The sequence below is a fragment of the Salvelinus alpinus genome, chromosome 4 (assembly GCF_045679555.1).
Source record: "Salvelinus alpinus chromosome 4, SLU_Salpinus.1, whole genome shotgun sequence".
NCBI classification, from domain to species: Eukaryota; Metazoa; Chordata; class Actinopteri; order Salmoniformes; family Salmonidae; genus Salvelinus; species Salvelinus alpinus.
The window spans coordinates 56,378,015-56,394,279 of record NC_092089.1 but is presented as its reverse complement, the minus strand read 5'-3'; the positions used below and the strand labels follow the sequence as shown (position 1 = coordinate 56,394,279).

Sequence of the window (16,265 nt, the reverse complement as noted above, 5' to 3'; positions counted from 1 at the left end):
TCTTTCATACCTGAATATTCTCACATACTGTACTCTGTATCCTTTTAGAGATCCATGCATCTCGAATGTCCAATATAGGCTACAATCTCTGTTTAACTGATGAACTAAAAATATGTGTGCACCACCTCCAAGCGATGGAAGTTAACTTTAGGTGCAGAAGCGATTCCTGCACTAGTCCTGGCCTAGCCTGATTCTAATTGGGTATTTTCACATTATTTATGGTAACTGTCTCACTTGCCAATACTTATAACATACAAACACCTTTGGTTGCAAAATAAAAAGTATGTAAATTATAATATTTCCACAAAATGGTAAAGGCTATCGCTAAACTATTATTTGCAGCTTTTGAATGATTCATTGTAGCCAGAAAGGCAAAAAGAGACCATGAAAGGCACCAACAACACAACTAACTATTGGACATTTAATACTTACCATTTTAAACGTGTCATGTATTATATTTTGGGTCAAAGTTGTGACTTAAACACTCACCAATTCGCACCATGTGAACATCACAGTTAAATGTTTTATGGGAGCGCGCCCACCACCCCTCGCCTGCCAACCAGTACCGCCCACATTGGTGATCTAGCCAATGAGCGCAAGCATCATCCTACTGTAGACACGTCCGATTGCTAAAGGCAATAGCTCATGATCATAGAACAGTAAACGCGCTACACGAGCGAGAAACGGAGGTGTATGACAAGATCTCCCTATTCTGCGCCTGGACGTCCTAACCTTGAAGAGAAACAAAGTCATAGTAAAATACATTTTAAAAATCAAGACAAGGAAAGGGAGACCGTTTCAAGGAGGATTGCTAACGGATCACTTTGCACCGGCAAACGCTCACACTACTCTGATCAATTTGTAATAACTCAACCGCCGCTTTCACACGGTGAAGGCAATGCGTAAAGTTGCATTCAGAAGTTGGTGAAAGTTGTCATCCTGGTGAGCAGATAATAGGACGGAGATGTTCAGTCCATTATGGGGTTTCTAATGTGGATGTAGAATAGAAATCTTGGAAGAGTCTCCGGATGACCGACGCATTTTGGATGTTACCTTTCTTTGGGGGTATTCTCTGAGATTCCTTAGAGGCGGTTGCAATACAAAAAAATTAAAAAGGATTCCTCTCAGGTGGCACATCTGCCATGTTTGGATGGATTAGATTTTTACTATAACCAAGGTTATCAAGAAATTGTTGAATTTTTTCCCCTGTTTTTTCTTTATTATTGTGTCTGATCCAAACGACAGCTGAAATTTTAGTACAACTGTCCAACTCACCTTCGGAATTACAATCATGAACATTGGCAGTTTTGTACAATTATTATTTGCAGCGCTGCTTCAGCTTCATTTGTATGCAGTTAAGGTGAGAATTATATTTAAATCGGAGGGGGATCAGATGCGTCCGATGAATTAGGAATATAATGCTGTTCATGTTTCATTAATGAGGTGATCGCCCTTGTCGCTCAATCTCGTCACTTGCTGCTAGGTCCGTAGGTCACTTATAATGTATTCACTTTCTGTGAATCATAGGCCTAAAGAGAGGTTTTATGTAAATGTTGAATTGTTAATCCTGACGTTTGACATACATTTTGGTCCTTTTAGGAAAAAGTGTCATAGGCCTATCCAATTAACGCTGTATTTTCTATTATCATTAGGCTATTATATTATAACTTTTGAAAATGCACAATGCACCTGGCATTAATGTCAACAAAATAGTAGGATAGGCTAAATCGGAATTTTGAGTGATGTAAAAGGGAAATGAGTTGCATCATTACACTAGCATAATCCAAAATTACGACAACGACATAATTCAATTGGATTCCTTTGTAATAAAATCACGACAACATAATGTCACTATTCCCACTGGGCACACACTGGTTGAACCAACGTGGAATAGAGGTTGAATTGATGTGTGTGTCCAGTGGGTTGATTCCAATATTGGCAATGTATTTGCTTTCATTTGTAGACTAGTCTACTGTAATGAAAAGCAAAGTCCAGACGACCTGTCTCGTGAGAGCGCAAGGATAGTGCAAACCTGTTGGCCCCTAACCGAATAGGCTAGCTGGTCGCAGAGGGTATAAAGTGTCAACATGTATTTCACTCCGTACTCAAGGCTAATAATATCCCGTTTCTATTAAACTTATGCCTTGTTCATTAAAACATTCGCTCAAATGTTTATGGTAATCAGTACAACCAGTAAACGCTAACAATGGGCAACCCAGCTCACTGTCTTTCATCTATAAAATTAAATCGGCTTCTTTCTCACGCAATATTGAAGAGCTATTGCAACAGTCTACGTCAGGTGATAACGTGACTGAAGCGCTGCTGTGATGCCATTTTCTCTCTTCACTTGCCCATAGGCGGGAAAATATTCAATGAAGTAGGCTAGCTGTCATAATAAAGGGGGAATGTATTGGAGTCTTGCTGTATAATAAGCTAAAGCCATACATTGATGCATGGCTTAATGACATGCCAAAATGACTGTGCATGCAATTACATTATGGAAATTATATATACATAATTCAGGGAGGCAAAACTGCCATGCCTTTTAAAACGTGATGCATAGCCTACCATAGAAAAAATGTGCATGACATAGGATAAAACGTTAAGCTTGCTCTAATGGCTTACATGTTTGCATTTTTACAGACAGCCCACATACCCAAGAACGGGGAGAAGAGTAAAAATGATGGTAAGTGCCGAATGTACAAATGTATTACAAGTGCAATATTGTAGAAGTTTATTCTCAGTGTTTACCTTTATTGGGGGATTTGGTGTGTGTATAGCCACCTAGTGGACATATTCTGAATCAGAATTTTCCCATAGCAGACTTTTTCAAGTTTATGCCTTCAATGAAAATTCGTTTTTGACAAATTGGCTGTTGCACATGGCTTTTGCACATGGCTATTGTCATAACAAAATCTTTACATTGTGTCAATGCTCCCTCTCTATCAGTGAGAGTACCTATGAGTATCATATAGGACCGAATTGTACTATATTGAAGTCTTAGTGGTCAGTCCCTGAGTGAAAGGCTGTACTTGGGACTTTGGAATTACCATAAAAGTGTGTCTGATCCAAATAGTCTTCTATATGTTAACAGACAAGGTTACTGCATGAATTCAAGGCCACTGCTGAATTCATGTTTTATTTTGCCTTTTTCTTTCTCTTGTGATTTGGGAACATGGTAAACACATGGTCAGATTGTATCATTTATATTGGACAAAGCATGTATGCATGGTTATGTTTGTTTATTGACAGTGACAGAGTGTGTTTCACTTGTTAGCTGTGTCCAAGGCTAGCCATGTTAGTCAATAGTGGACACAGACAGGTTACTCACTGTGATACGTCAGGGACTGGTCCTCAGCAGAGAAAACACGGAAATTGAATTGTGGTTGTTTGTTATTCTCAGCACAAGGGCAGTGACTCCATTCCTCTTCTCTGACACCTGTGAGCGGCTTTTGACCTTCATTTCACACGCACGCACGCACACAGAGAGAGAGAGCGAGATACAGAGAACCTCCACCCTCTCTCGCTTCAGTTCTCACACACACAGTCCCGCATGTTAACAATACTTCCCCTCAAAACATACTCTCACTAAGACACACTCAATCTCAAAATATACACAGAGACAGAATATCCATATCCTCTAAATCTCATCTCCCCTGCACCAACTACATCCCTTTGTGCCCCAGTAGAAGCATGCATGTTCCCCATTCACTATAACATTGTACCAGTATTCCGCCATCACAGCGATGGGTCACTGCTCTCTCTCTCAAACACTGCTTTAGTGGAGGCACTCCACATAGTTTCCAGGGTTTCTGGCGTATCCAACTTCCCTCACCTTGTTCGTTGTTGTCTTTTCTTCTTTCTTTCTCACATGAGACGGGATCCATAGCGAGGACAGCCCCAGGGCTGAGGACCTTGTCGTGTTGATTAGCTTCCTGAGGCTTCTAAAGGAGTTTCAATATCAGTTTAATGAGAGTATAGCAAACTCTGTTCAGCCCAGCACTCCCCATCTATGATTCACATACCCATACACAAAGCAAGGTGTTGATTAAAACGACACGGTTTATTTCCCCTACATGGATAAGTTATTAGTGTTTTAAAAGTAACTTTTTAGAGAATAGTCAAACACAGAATTAGAATTTGTAAATACAAAATATAATATTTATATTTGTGGAGACAGAACAAATAAACTTAATAGTATATTCCAACTACGGAAAAGTACAGTTATTCAAAGTCTGACTGTCATTCAAATTACTATTGTAGAGCATAGAAAGCTTTTGTGACCAATGTTTAATGAGCAAAGGGTGAGGCGAATGGAAATACTCCACATGCGTACCATTTACAAACACTCACACAGATTTACGCATGGGTTTAGATATATCCTATAGGATATGTAATCGATATAACAAGGGTGTATCTGGCACCACAGCATATTGCATTCATTCTAATATACATATTCTTGACATGTCTGCTTTCCCTCAGATTTCCCTCGATATTTTCTGTGAAGGGGAGTTGTCATTATATGTGCTTGTGTCTGTGGTGGTTGCTTGTGAATTTGGTCAGAAGAGGCTATATTACTTGTCACCTAAATAGAATGTATTGGAGTCTTGCTGTGTAATAAGCTAATTCCATACATTGATGCATGGCTTAATGACATACCAAAAATGATTGTGCATGCAATTACATTATGGAAATTATATATACATAATTCAGGGAGGCAAAACTGCATTGCCTTTTTAAAACGTGATGCATAGCCTACCATGGAATAAATGTGCATGACAGGCTAAGACGTCAAGCTTGCTCTAATGGGCTTACACACACACACATACTCACACAATCACATTAAAACAAATGTTGCCTAGGTACTAGAACGCTGCTAGACAGAGTGTGAAGCAGCAGCTGTGCAGAGGGAGACTGTGGGGCTCCGCAGAGCCAGAACAGCACAGGGAGATGTGTTGGGCTAGTGACCTTGGGACCCCCCCCCCCCCTCCACAGGCCTACATGCTGGCTTGGGCCTGGGCTTCTCCTCTGAGAGCAGGTGCTGGGAGGGATAAAGGGAGGTAGTGGACACTGCATCTGCTGACCAGGCAGGTCATCCAGGGGCTAGCAGCAGCGGTGCATGGTTTGAGAAGGAGTAACAGCCAGCTACGGCAGGCAGTGGTGTTTCAGGATGTTGTTGTAGCATTAGGACGTAACTAACCAGGCCGACTGGTTAAGGGGTGGGCTGCCGGGGGTCACATGTCAAAGGTGAACCCTGGCACCGCACAGCCTGAGGTCATGGGCTGCTCGGATGACCTGGGGGTCAGGAGGGGGACGGGGTCACTGGGAAACCAGTCCATAGGATGGAGGGTGGGGGATTATTCTCAGATGGAGAAAGGTAGGGTTAGTCAGCATCTGAGGATTTTTGGGTTGTATGTATATGGCGTGTGAGTGAGCTCAGATCATGTAGCTTAAACGTGTGGATGTGTTGTAATTGTCCCTGTGTGTGGGTTTGAATGTGTGGTGGTTTAGGGCTGGGCTGTATACCTTATTTGATGATATACCAGTATTGATGCAGGAACCGGTTTGGGTTTTTACTTTACCTTCTATACCGGTATTTGAATGTTTGGTTTGTTAAATGTGATATGCTATGTGTAATGTCAATTTTTATAGTTTACTTGCTAAAAAATGTTGAGTCATCTCTCTCCGGGCCACTTTCCACACAGACCTAGCCACGCCCCCTGTCACTCAAGGAGCGCATTTGAGGTTAATCAACCACGAGACACTTGCGTTAAGTCTGCATGGTCGATGCAGCACCGTTGATGATAACAATGCTGTTTTCACTTTGCTTCTTAATATAAATCCACTAGCGTTCTATAATGACTCTATTAGTTTGTGTTTCGAACATCAGCAAACAGCTAGTTTGTCTTTTCTTCACAAGTTGCGCTAAATCTTGTGAGATGCTAATTGTTAGCCGCTAATGCTAATAGCTAGCTGATAAATGTACCGAGTAAGAGCAAACGTAGCTAGCTAATACAGCCTGATAATACCAGTGATGGTGTAGATCTAAATCAGCATGTTGTTTGTGCAACAGTATCTTCTAAATCAAAGATGAATATACAAAGCAAGAATATATTAGCTACATGAAGTAGCTAAGAGAAAACATGCAATGTAGCCAGCTTATAGGGTCCCCTAGGAAACACTTATCAACACTTTAGTTCCTACCCTGTCACAATAACTCCTCCCTGGCATTTTAATTCATTGTCATCTCAAACAACACTGTATTCAAAGTGCCAACTATTATGTTCTAACTATAGAATTAGAACAGTCATTCTATTTCCATGATTCCAACAGTTTTGGAGTGCCCCTGGCTATCTGTAAATAAAAAAAACAAGAACATGGTGCCATCTGTTTTGCTTAATATAAGGAGTTTGAAATTATTTATACTCTTACTTTTGATACTTAAGTAGATTTTATCAATTACATTTACTTTTGATACACAGGTATATTTAAAACCAAATACTTTTAGACTTTTACTCAAGTAGTATTCTACTGGGTGACTTTTACTTGAGTCATTTTCTATTAAGGTATCAAAGCTTTTACTCAAGTATGACAATTGGGTACTTTCTCCACCACTACAACTGAGTGCAGGAAATGCAGAAATGATAAAAGTGCTGAAATTTGTTTTGGTTGAAGTTGAATTGAACAGTATAAAACAATAACAAAGGAGAAAGACCCATTGAAATCACTTAGAATGTATGTGTTGCCACCCTAGGATCACTCACTACTCATAAAGCAAATGTTAAACTTTTATTATTATCAAAAACTAAAAATACCGTCCATTTTATTTTTTAAATAGCGTGATATAATATTTTGGCCATATCGCCCAGCCCTAGGTGGGCTTTAGACAGCTGTGAGCACATGCGCAGGTTTGACATGATTTTGTTTTGTTTTGCTGGGGGACATTAAGATCCTTGTCAGCACAATAGTCTTCTTTGTTGCATCTGAAGCCATATATATGTGGCTTTGTTTATCTGCTAAGCTGGCTTTAGTAATGGGAACCACTCAGGAAACAAATGCCTGTACCTTTTGACGACCACAAAGGCACACAAGTACTCTCTTCCACTGCCAAGCGGAACCAGAGCAGATGGGGGGGATGACAGGGAAATAGGAAATAGAGGAGGCATGGAGAGTTAGGATAAAGGAGAAAAAGGCACACAACTGGGGAATGAGGGAGGAAAGAAGGATGAAAGAGAATGCATTGGAGAGTTTTACAATGTGGAGAGGTTGGATGTGCTGTACTCTACAGTATAGCAGTTTTGTGGTAGGGTTGCCACTGATGTTGCTGTCTTCTCCTCAAGGAATCTTACTGTTACTGACAGTTATCTATGGCACAGTGAGGATGAGAAGGAAGCAGTACTGATGTTCTCCCTCTGCTCTTCCTCCTGCAGTGGTCCCGTTCATGGACGTGTATAACAAGAGCATGTGTCGGACACGGGAGATGCTGGTGGACATCTTCCAGGAGTATCCAGATGAGATTGAGCACACCTACATCCCCTCGTGCGTGGTGCTCATGCGCTGCGCCGGATGCTGCAACGACGAGGCGCTCGAGTGTGTCCCCACGGAAACAAAAAATGTTACCATGGAGGTAAGCACCAACTCCAATTCTCGCCGGGACCGGTGAACAGGGGATTTGTTTAACCCTCTCTCTCCCATCTCTCTCCTATCACTTACAACCCCCTCTCTCTTCCGTATCTCTCGGTGTCCTTTCTCTCTTCCATTCCTCTTCTCACTGGTTATCTAGGTCTCTCTCTCTCTCTCTCTCATACTTTGCTTTTCTCTCTGTCCCATGGAAAAAGTGAAGCAGCAGGGGCCTGGCATGTCAGCTATTTTGTTTACCCTTGCACACCCTGTTTACGCCCCTGTTTATGTGGTTGAAGTCTCTCTTGGCCACAGTCAGGAGTCAGGACTTACTGTTGGCATGAGCCTAGGGTGGAAAGGAATAAGCTATAGGAATGTGATACAGCACATACCTGGATATGGTGTCGGCCTATCTTCACCGACCGGTTAGCTACTAGTAGTCAGCTAGTAGTCAGACTGTGGCCACTATGTCAATGGTCAGAGCAATCACTCACTAAGAATCTCTGAGGTAGTAATGTTGCGGCAGAGGAATTTGGTTTGGGTGGATTGACCCTTTTTCAATGTGAATTTTAATGTTTCATATCTTATGTTTCTCTACAGGTAATACAAGTGAAACAGAGAGTATCGCAGCATAATTTTCAGTTAAGTTTCACAGAACATCGAAAGTGTGAATGCAGGTAAGAATCTTTTCTCAGGTCTATAATGATTTCAGGCTTCACTGTTTTGCTTACTGGTTAAAGGTCCAATGCAGCTGTTTTTATCTCAATATCAAATCATTTCTGGGTAATAATTAAGTACCTTACTGTGATTGTTTTCAATTTAAATGTTCAAAAAGAAACAAAAATAGCTTCTTATTTTGCTATTACTGTCTGGGAGTGTTATGAGTAGGGAGGGGAAAACTGAAAACTAGCTATTTTTGGCAGAGAGATTTGTAAATCTCTTTCTTATTGGTCTATTAACTAATTATTTAGGCCAAAACTCCATCCCACCAAAACAGGCTGACATTTCAGCCGGTCTTTTCAAACAGCTCTTACACTAAAAGGGCATTATCATAATTGTTTACAATTTTACAGTATTGTTCCAACCTCATAGTGTGGAAATATATATAAAACATAGGAAATCATGTTTTTGACTGCACTGGGCCTTTAATAAAAAGCTAAATATAAAGCTAAAGGTTTTGTTCTCCATTTTCCTCTTAATTTCAGACCAAAGCCAGAAGTTAAGGCAAAGAAAGAAAAGTAAGTACATGTTTTGCGTTGTTATTGTTGAGTTATTTGTGGGACGAGGGGAGGGAGCTGTCTGTGTTCAGTTTGGCTTCCACTCTGATATTCAAACTGTCAAAACAACTCTATCTGCCAGCCCCAAAATATCTGAATATTTTGATTGACCAGTTTCCCAACCAATCATCAACCCGTTCCCACAGACACTTTAACTTAACACAGAGGGCTGGGACCTAATCCTCACGAACCAATAAGTATTCATGTATTCAGTATTCCTCATTTTGATTGGCAACATGCAGATGAGAAGAAGCCAGCTAGACACTGTGGTACCAGCAACAATGTGGGGTAGCACTAATGCTAATGCTAATAGTAACGGTGAAGCTACAGTATCTTTTACCCCTGCTGCACTGAGAAGTCAGCAGCTGCCCTGCTCCTGCTGATAGGACTGAGTCGATAATTTTAAAGGGTGGTGAGAGGAAGTGTTAGGTTGCCTTCTACTAGTGATTGGGATTATCAGCACCTCATAGGCTCCTACACCACACCACATAGCCCTGTCTCTCTCTTTTTAACATAGCGAGGGAGGGGAGGTAGAGGCCTAGTTCTCCACGTTCCCTTCACACCTTTTGGGAGTTAGAGGACTAGCAGCACACCTTATGGGGAAAACAGCCTCTCTTCTCTATCTTTACTGGTCCAATTAAGCTCTTTTTTTACGGGGTTTGTTTCAGTTTTGTCTTCCTCCCAGAGTCTGTTTGTTTTATGGCGGTTGGTTTAGTGCTTTACTGTGTGGCTGTAACAGTTGGGTTGAGGTAGTTAGCTAGCGCCAGACCACCCGCGACTGGCCAGGCTGCCCAGCAGCCTTCTTCTTAGCTCCAGTTGCTCATGCCTGACCCTCGGCCCTCGTGGCTACTTCTACACTGTAATCATTGCAACAGGTGTCATTCAGTTCACCCATTTTTTTTTTTAAAGTTGTAAATAGTGGATGAGCCTGGAGACGGAGACGCAGTGGACGTGGTTAGTTACAGGCAGTGTGGAGGGAGGGAAACAGACTGACTGTCAGTGTTGATGCAGGGGTGTGTGTGTGTGTGAGACGCGTGTGTGTGTACATGTCTTTAGCCACCTCAGTTGCAGCTGGCACGTCAGAGGACGTCCCTTGTTTTAATTGGATAAGAACCACGCAGGGTTAAAGCCCCATGGATCAGTGGAGGAGAGATGGGATCATGTTAGCTACCTGAGAGGGCTAAATCAAATCCATTTGTCATGAGGCTGAGCTGAGCCTTGTCCCCGCGCTGTGCCACACACACCTCTGCCTGCCACCCAGCACGTAGGCAGACAGCTCACCCTAGCCAGGCCAGGGTGGGGTGCAGGGAAAAGACAGGCCATTCATGAGCTCAGACATACCCTCAGTCATTCACTCAAATGCATACTGTACATAATACTAAAGACCAGGTAGGGCTTGGGTTTTGAACATATGAAACAGAAAACAGGCAATTGTTATAGGTTACAGATAACTTCTAAATACGAGGTTCATCGGTATTCAATGAGGTTCTCATCTCTCGTTTCATGATGGGCATGACACATCATGGAGAAGGGTTTACACACATCCAAAATTGGACTTGCATGGCTAAAATAATATGGGCCTACCTACAATGCATAGATAACAAGGGAATGTCAGCTCACTGTTTTACTCCTTTCAAACTTTATATTTTAATAAAGTTTTGGTGATTAAGATTTATTTCCAGGTTGTCTCAGGAGCCAAACCCTTTATCGACAGTCTTGACTACTTCACGATTGCATTGGGCAGGACAAAAAAAAGCCTTCATTGAGAGGAGGGGAGGCTATTTTTAACCAAATAAAACATAATGTTTTTTTTAATGTTTCTAGATACAAAGTATACAGGAACATTAGGCTACTCTTGTTCCATGCGCATATTGGCAGTGTGCATCACTGAGTTTCCTCTGTCAACATTCATGCCATAACCAACTGCGTTACCGCTAAAACCAGCTTTTGGTTGGTCTTAAATATCCCTACCAGCGCTGCCTGAAATTAGCACTTTGGATCATGTTTTTAAGGACACGCCTAAAATATTTCCACCCCTCCCATCTTGGCGCAAGCGTGCTGATATAAAACGGGTACATTTTCGAATCTGGCGTTAGGGCCGGAAAATGCAAGTGCGCTAGTTTTTACATGACAAAATTGCAAACTAAAGCGCATTTCACAGTAGTACTGCCTTAATGCCAGCCGAAAATTGAACTCTTGATATGCATAGACTGATTTACAAAGGCAACAGTGGATGTATTTACATTGACACACGCATTTACATTGAGACACACACACACACACACACGTTCAAACAGGGATCGATCCCACTGCTAGATTAGAAGGGAGATGCCCGACTTGATTGATTGTCTCCTCTTTGGCCTAACCTCTATTGATTGAACTCTGTATGATTGTCCCTGCCTCCACTTAGGTGTCTTTTCTCTTTTGCCCTGTTCTCTATTTTCTAGGGGCAATGACCAAAAGAGAAAGAGAAAGAAAGAGAGAGACACTGGCACGATGAGGTCTGAGGCCTATGCCAGCGCCTCTTCTGTGGCGTGTCTGCACATGGGCACTATGTCTCTCTTGATGGTTGGCTTGATTTTGGAGGAACTTGTTTGTATCTTGTAAAATGCAAACCTCTTTTTGTTTGGAATGAGGAGGCTCCATTTTTTTAAAGAAACCTTTTTTTTTGTCTGGCGTATGCACCACTTAAGTCCATGGCGAGGGCAGTAATGTGAAGTTGACGTGAGTGAGAACTGTCAGGTAATGATGATGTCTGTATGAAGCATGGCTGTCTACCACCCCTCACTAATCCATGGCAGCAGGGTCGATGCCATGTTGAGTCTACATGCTGCTAGGAGTTTGTTCTCTGTTTCGCTGTTGCCTTTTGTTTTAGCAGATAGGTGGATGAACCAACACTATTTTCTTAAATTTCTACCACAATAGTGTCAATTGGTTTGGTTACTTTAAGTACAGACAGGCTTGGCTCAGTTTATGTTTGATTAGAGTTATTGTCACCTTGATTGGTACCCCCGAAAAAGGCTGCTTTGGGTTGCTTTGTTCATGCTTTTAGACGGGAAGGTCTTGAACGTGACGCAGGCGTGATCTGACCTCACGTAGCTAGTAGAAATACGGCCAACTGAGTTGTCTGAGACAAAGCGTAGCTTCATCTCGTCTGATGCATCACAGCACTCCCCTGTCTCTGTCCTCGTTTTGTCTCACATGTTCACCTCCATAAAAGATACTGCATCTTTAAGCACCAGCGACGGCATCTACTTTGACTTTAAACTAGGCTTGTGAAAATAATACGATTAGATTGTCTTTGATCTGTATTTTATAATCCTTACATTGTGCCCGAGCCTGCGCTTACTCAGCCAAGCCATCATTCTAATGTCATCCTAACATCCCATTAATTTGTGGCAATCATGTGAGCATGTCTGTAGGGTAATTGTAGTGGGAAATATAGGCAGATTTTTGGGAGGAATGGGTTTTTAAAGATGGCTGCTCCCTTGTGAGCATGTCATTGGATGGATCGGGAAGCAAATGCTATGTGTTCTTTGTTTCTGCTGTGGACTTTACCTTATCACCTGCACCTGTTTTGTGTGTGTGTGTGTGTGTGTATACAGGATCATGTGTGTATAAGTAAAAAAAATTCTCATTCAATGTTGCTTTTCATAGACCCAATCACACATGTGCTTGTCATGCCATTAGAGAGGATGAATGAAAGAGTGTGTGAGTGTATGCAAGCATGATGAGGCCCATGTGTGTAGAAAAGTCTACACGTGCTCTCTTTCTAACCCGATCACAATGCTCCACAACCTCAAACAACTTTCACACCACCCAGCGGCTGCAGAAGTATTGAGCTAATGTTGCTCAAATGTTTGTCCAATGTTGGTGTGTTGGGGCGGGGGCTCTATAGCTGGATACGCTCTATAGCTTAGACCTCTCTCTCTCTCCCTTTTTGCTTCCCTTGCAGCCACTGTGAGCCTTGCTCAGAGAGAAGAAAGCGCTTGTTTGTGCAGGACCCTCTCACCTGTAAATGTTCCTGCAAATTCACACAATTAGACTGCAAGTCCAGACAACTTCAGTTAAACGAAAGAACTTGCAGGTTTGTTTACGAAATATTATGATAAAAAACGTGACTTGATCTATACTCCATTCATCTACATCCATCCACCTGTTTGCACTTCTGTCACTTGCTTGATTTTCTTTCTCCTGCTGAGAAATGCATGCTTCTCACTTGCTTATAGAATATGTTTTTGTTTGTATAGAGAATTGTGTGGGACTATGTTTGCTTGTAAGTGTGTTTGTATTGTCTGTTGTCGTGCGTAATATTCTGATACTCTTCTTAACATCATCCTTGATGTTAGAACTGTGACTCTATTATCGTGTGTTCTATAAAGGTAGTATATTATAGCTAGCTAGTGTAGTGTATTCCCTTTGCATGGTAGACACTTAAACTAGACAATACACAAAAAACAGTTCGTTTCTCGCTTTAGATTCCCTTCATATTAATGCAGTATCTATATTATATATACTAAATTCTAGCACCAAGCAAGATGTGTGTAGGGGGTTGGGTTTTATGTGTGTGAGACAGTCCGCACCATATTTGGTCAGTCTGTAGTAATGCCCATTTATTCTGACCCACACTTATCATCCTACTTATCATCTCCCAACATAGTCTCCTTATCTCTTTCCCATCACTACATGGATATATATAACCACCTGCGTAGGAGGGGAATTTTAGCGTCCATTGTTGTTTTTAACTTCGACCAGTCTTGATCACACAAATGGACAGACATGTTTATAAGTCAGCACAGTACAGGACTCAAGACAGAACTAACTCATGCATGACACTAACACTCAAAGGGAAAGTGTTTCCCTTGGTTCGTAACCGTGAACCCAACAGGCTCTTAATTGAGTGAATGTAGAGCTGGTGTCCATGCTGCTCGTTTCTAATGGTCCTACTCATAACTCCTACGAGGCGAAGCCCTAAACTCAATTACTAATCGGGGATTAAAACTCCATCTCCATTGGTTGCAAATAACGTCTGTATTCAGTCAGTGGCCCAATGGAGATTTGACTGCTTCCGGTGAAACTCCCACAAGGCCCTGTGTTGATGACCTCCCTTGACACTACTATATACATCCCTGACCTTTGAACCTTAGGGGCCCCCCACACAGTGTGCTGGATTTAGAGAGCCACACATGAGTGGGGTGACCAGCGACATGATTCCAATTGGTCATGGGTCAGGGGAGGAAGAGGGAGGGGCTGCAGGAGTTTTCCACATTTGCGGTGATGTGATTGGCTCAAGGCTACACCCCTGCTGGGAGGAGGATTTGTTGCCCATTTTATAACCTACTGTCTATCATGTCTTGTCATCCACAGATGTGACAAACCAAGGAGATGAGATGAGGAGAGGGAGAGGGGGACAATGAAAATGAAGGAATATTTTCTTGGCACAGCACTTTGAAACCTGAGGACGCATTCCCTGGATGGACAGAAAATGACGCAAGAAAGAACGAGCAAGAGTGAACGATGGAGAGAGACTGAGATAACAACATGCCGTTGTATATTTCTAAGATATATATATTCTAAAAGGACAATGACAATGTGTATTGCTGCTATAAAAAATGAGACATTATAAAGTGAACGAATGCGCCACTGTCTGGCGTGTGAATGGGACAAATGTTTAGTTTCCAGGGTGTTTGGGCCTTCGCGTGGATAGGACTGAGAGTTTTTGTCAGAATACATTTTATTTTATGTAACACTTCACTGGATGTTGGTCTGCTGTGGATATGAGTATCTTAAATATATCTATATAAAAACGAAGCGAAATTGTGACCATAACTTCACTGAGAGGTGCAACGGGAGCATGTTTCTCCTCAGACCTCTGAAGGTCTGGAGAACTGTCAGAAGGCATAACTATTTCCTCTATGGGGTTAAGTTTTTGTCACCACCGTATCGACTAACACCAGATAGGACTCGGTGTGACAATACTTCTAAAGGAATATCAAATGTAGGTATATATGGAGACGAGAGAATACTGAACTTGATTCCATCTTCCGCCAAGGAACAGTGGCATTCAACTCACCACTGTCAAAATCAATGATCTCTATTTGCTTTGTTTAATGTCTTCATTTGTTTTCCAAAGATATAATTGCACACATACATGAAAGAATAGTCCATTATGGAAAAAAATAACGATCTGTATATACTTACCTAATATCCCTTTGTCTAGTACACTACATCTAATTTATAATGCTAGAATATTTTCAGTTTTCTGTGCATTTAATTTATATATTTATATACAGTGTTATGGTTGATATTGATATTACTTCTTCACCTGGCAATGTTATCACCAATCTGTTTGGCCATGGAAAACATTGAAAACTGTAGACGTATTTCTTTTTTTTTAAAGAAGGGGAAAAAGAACCGAAAGATAAAACTTCAACATTCCTGAAAATTTGATACTGTATGTTTTGTTGGGCTAGAAGGTCTGGTAGAATGTGTCTTGATTTTGTTACAAACAAACCCTGCCACAAACATGTTTGTGAAAAGACGCACAGCCAACGTTGCAGTTTTAAGCTCGAGTCGGGACATGTGTTTTTGCACTTGAGTGCCCGAAGACACGTCATGAGGAGGACTGAGGGCGTCTCACTGACCTTGGTCATCTTCGGCAAACTCCACAGTGAGAGACTGAGACTCTGGCCAGCCCAGTTTAGGCCAGAACATGACTTGGTATAGTGGGGAACCAGGAGCAGTAGAAGGAGATGATGCTCTCTGCCCTTTTATGAAAAAAAGAAACATTCTATTTGTATGTCAGTGTCAGAAATGCTTTTTTGTTTGTTGTATCATGTACAGACACATTTTTAGTATATTTTCACATTAATATATTTATTGGTGCTGTAAAATTATCCATTTTACAGTAGTAACATCTTTTTTTTGTTTTTAGTGTAACTATTAACTATATTTATTTAGAAAATATATTGTTTTTTATTAAACAGAAAATGCAGTTTGCTTTGGAAGCCTATCTTTTCAACTGTTTTGAAATTACCTCTGACATTTGGATCAATCTAAAATAATTTGATCAAGTAACAATACAACACAATCCTACTTTATTAATCATTCCTAAGCCAATTGATAAGGCATCATAAGAGTACAAGACTACATTAAAATACATGAAATGCAACATACAGGTATCTGAGAAAATAAAGGAAACACCAACATAAAGTGTCTTAATAGGGCGTTGGGCCACCACAAGCCAGAACAGATTCAATGCACCCTGGCATAGATGCTACAGTTGTCTGGAACTCTATTGGAGGGATGCAACGCCATTCTTCCACGCAAAATTCCATCATTTGGTGTTTGGTTGATGGTGGTGTCAAA

At 41.4% G+C, this 16,265-nt stretch overlaps 1 protein-coding gene across 3 annotated transcripts; it reads left to right on the top strand.

The window, feature by feature from the left end:
- The first annotated feature begins 662 nt into the window (after positions 1-662).
- Positions 663-15,896, top strand: LOC139574004 (vascular endothelial growth factor A-A). Of its 3 annotated transcripts, none has more exons than XR_011674681.1 (7): positions 663-1,360; positions 2,644-2,686; positions 7,431-7,627; positions 8,221-8,297; positions 8,826-8,858; positions 11,345-11,639; positions 12,853-12,984. XR_011674681.1 is itself a non-coding variant. In XM_071398078.1 (7 exons), exons 1-7 carry the CDS (start codon positions 1,292-1,294, stop codon positions 14,284-14,286), a joined length of 573 nt encoding a protein of 190 aa, XP_071254179.1. In that variant the 5' UTR covers positions 1,142-1,291; the 3' UTR covers positions 14,287-15,896. The 3 variants fall into 3 exon arrangements, 2 of the variants coding, with proteins under 2 accessions (XP_071254179.1, XP_071254180.1); XM_071398078.1 differs by lacking the exon at positions 11,345-11,639 and adding an exon at positions 14,265-15,896 and having other exon boundaries at positions 1,142-1,360; XM_071398079.1 differs by lacking the exons at positions 11,345-11,639; positions 12,853-12,984 and adding an exon at positions 14,265-14,420 and having other exon boundaries at positions 1,142-1,360.
- Positions 15,897-16,265: the final 369 nt, after the last annotated feature.

What these genes read in the sequence shown, in the direction of transcription:
- LOC139574004 (XM_071398078.1), top strand. Translation starts at nt 1,292, where the DNA reads ATGAACATTGGCAGTTTTGTACAATTATTATTTGCAGCGCTGCTTCAG. An exon ending in TTCATTTGTATGCAGTTAAG is followed by an intron (nt 1,361 to 2,643) that starts GTGAGAATTATA and finishes GCATTTTTACAG; the next exon opens with ACAGCCCACATACCCAAGAA. An exon ending in CAAAAAATGTTACCATGGAG is followed by an intron (nt 7,628 to 8,220) that starts GTAAGCACCAAC and finishes GTTTCTCTACAG; the next exon opens with GTAATACAAGTGAAACAGAG.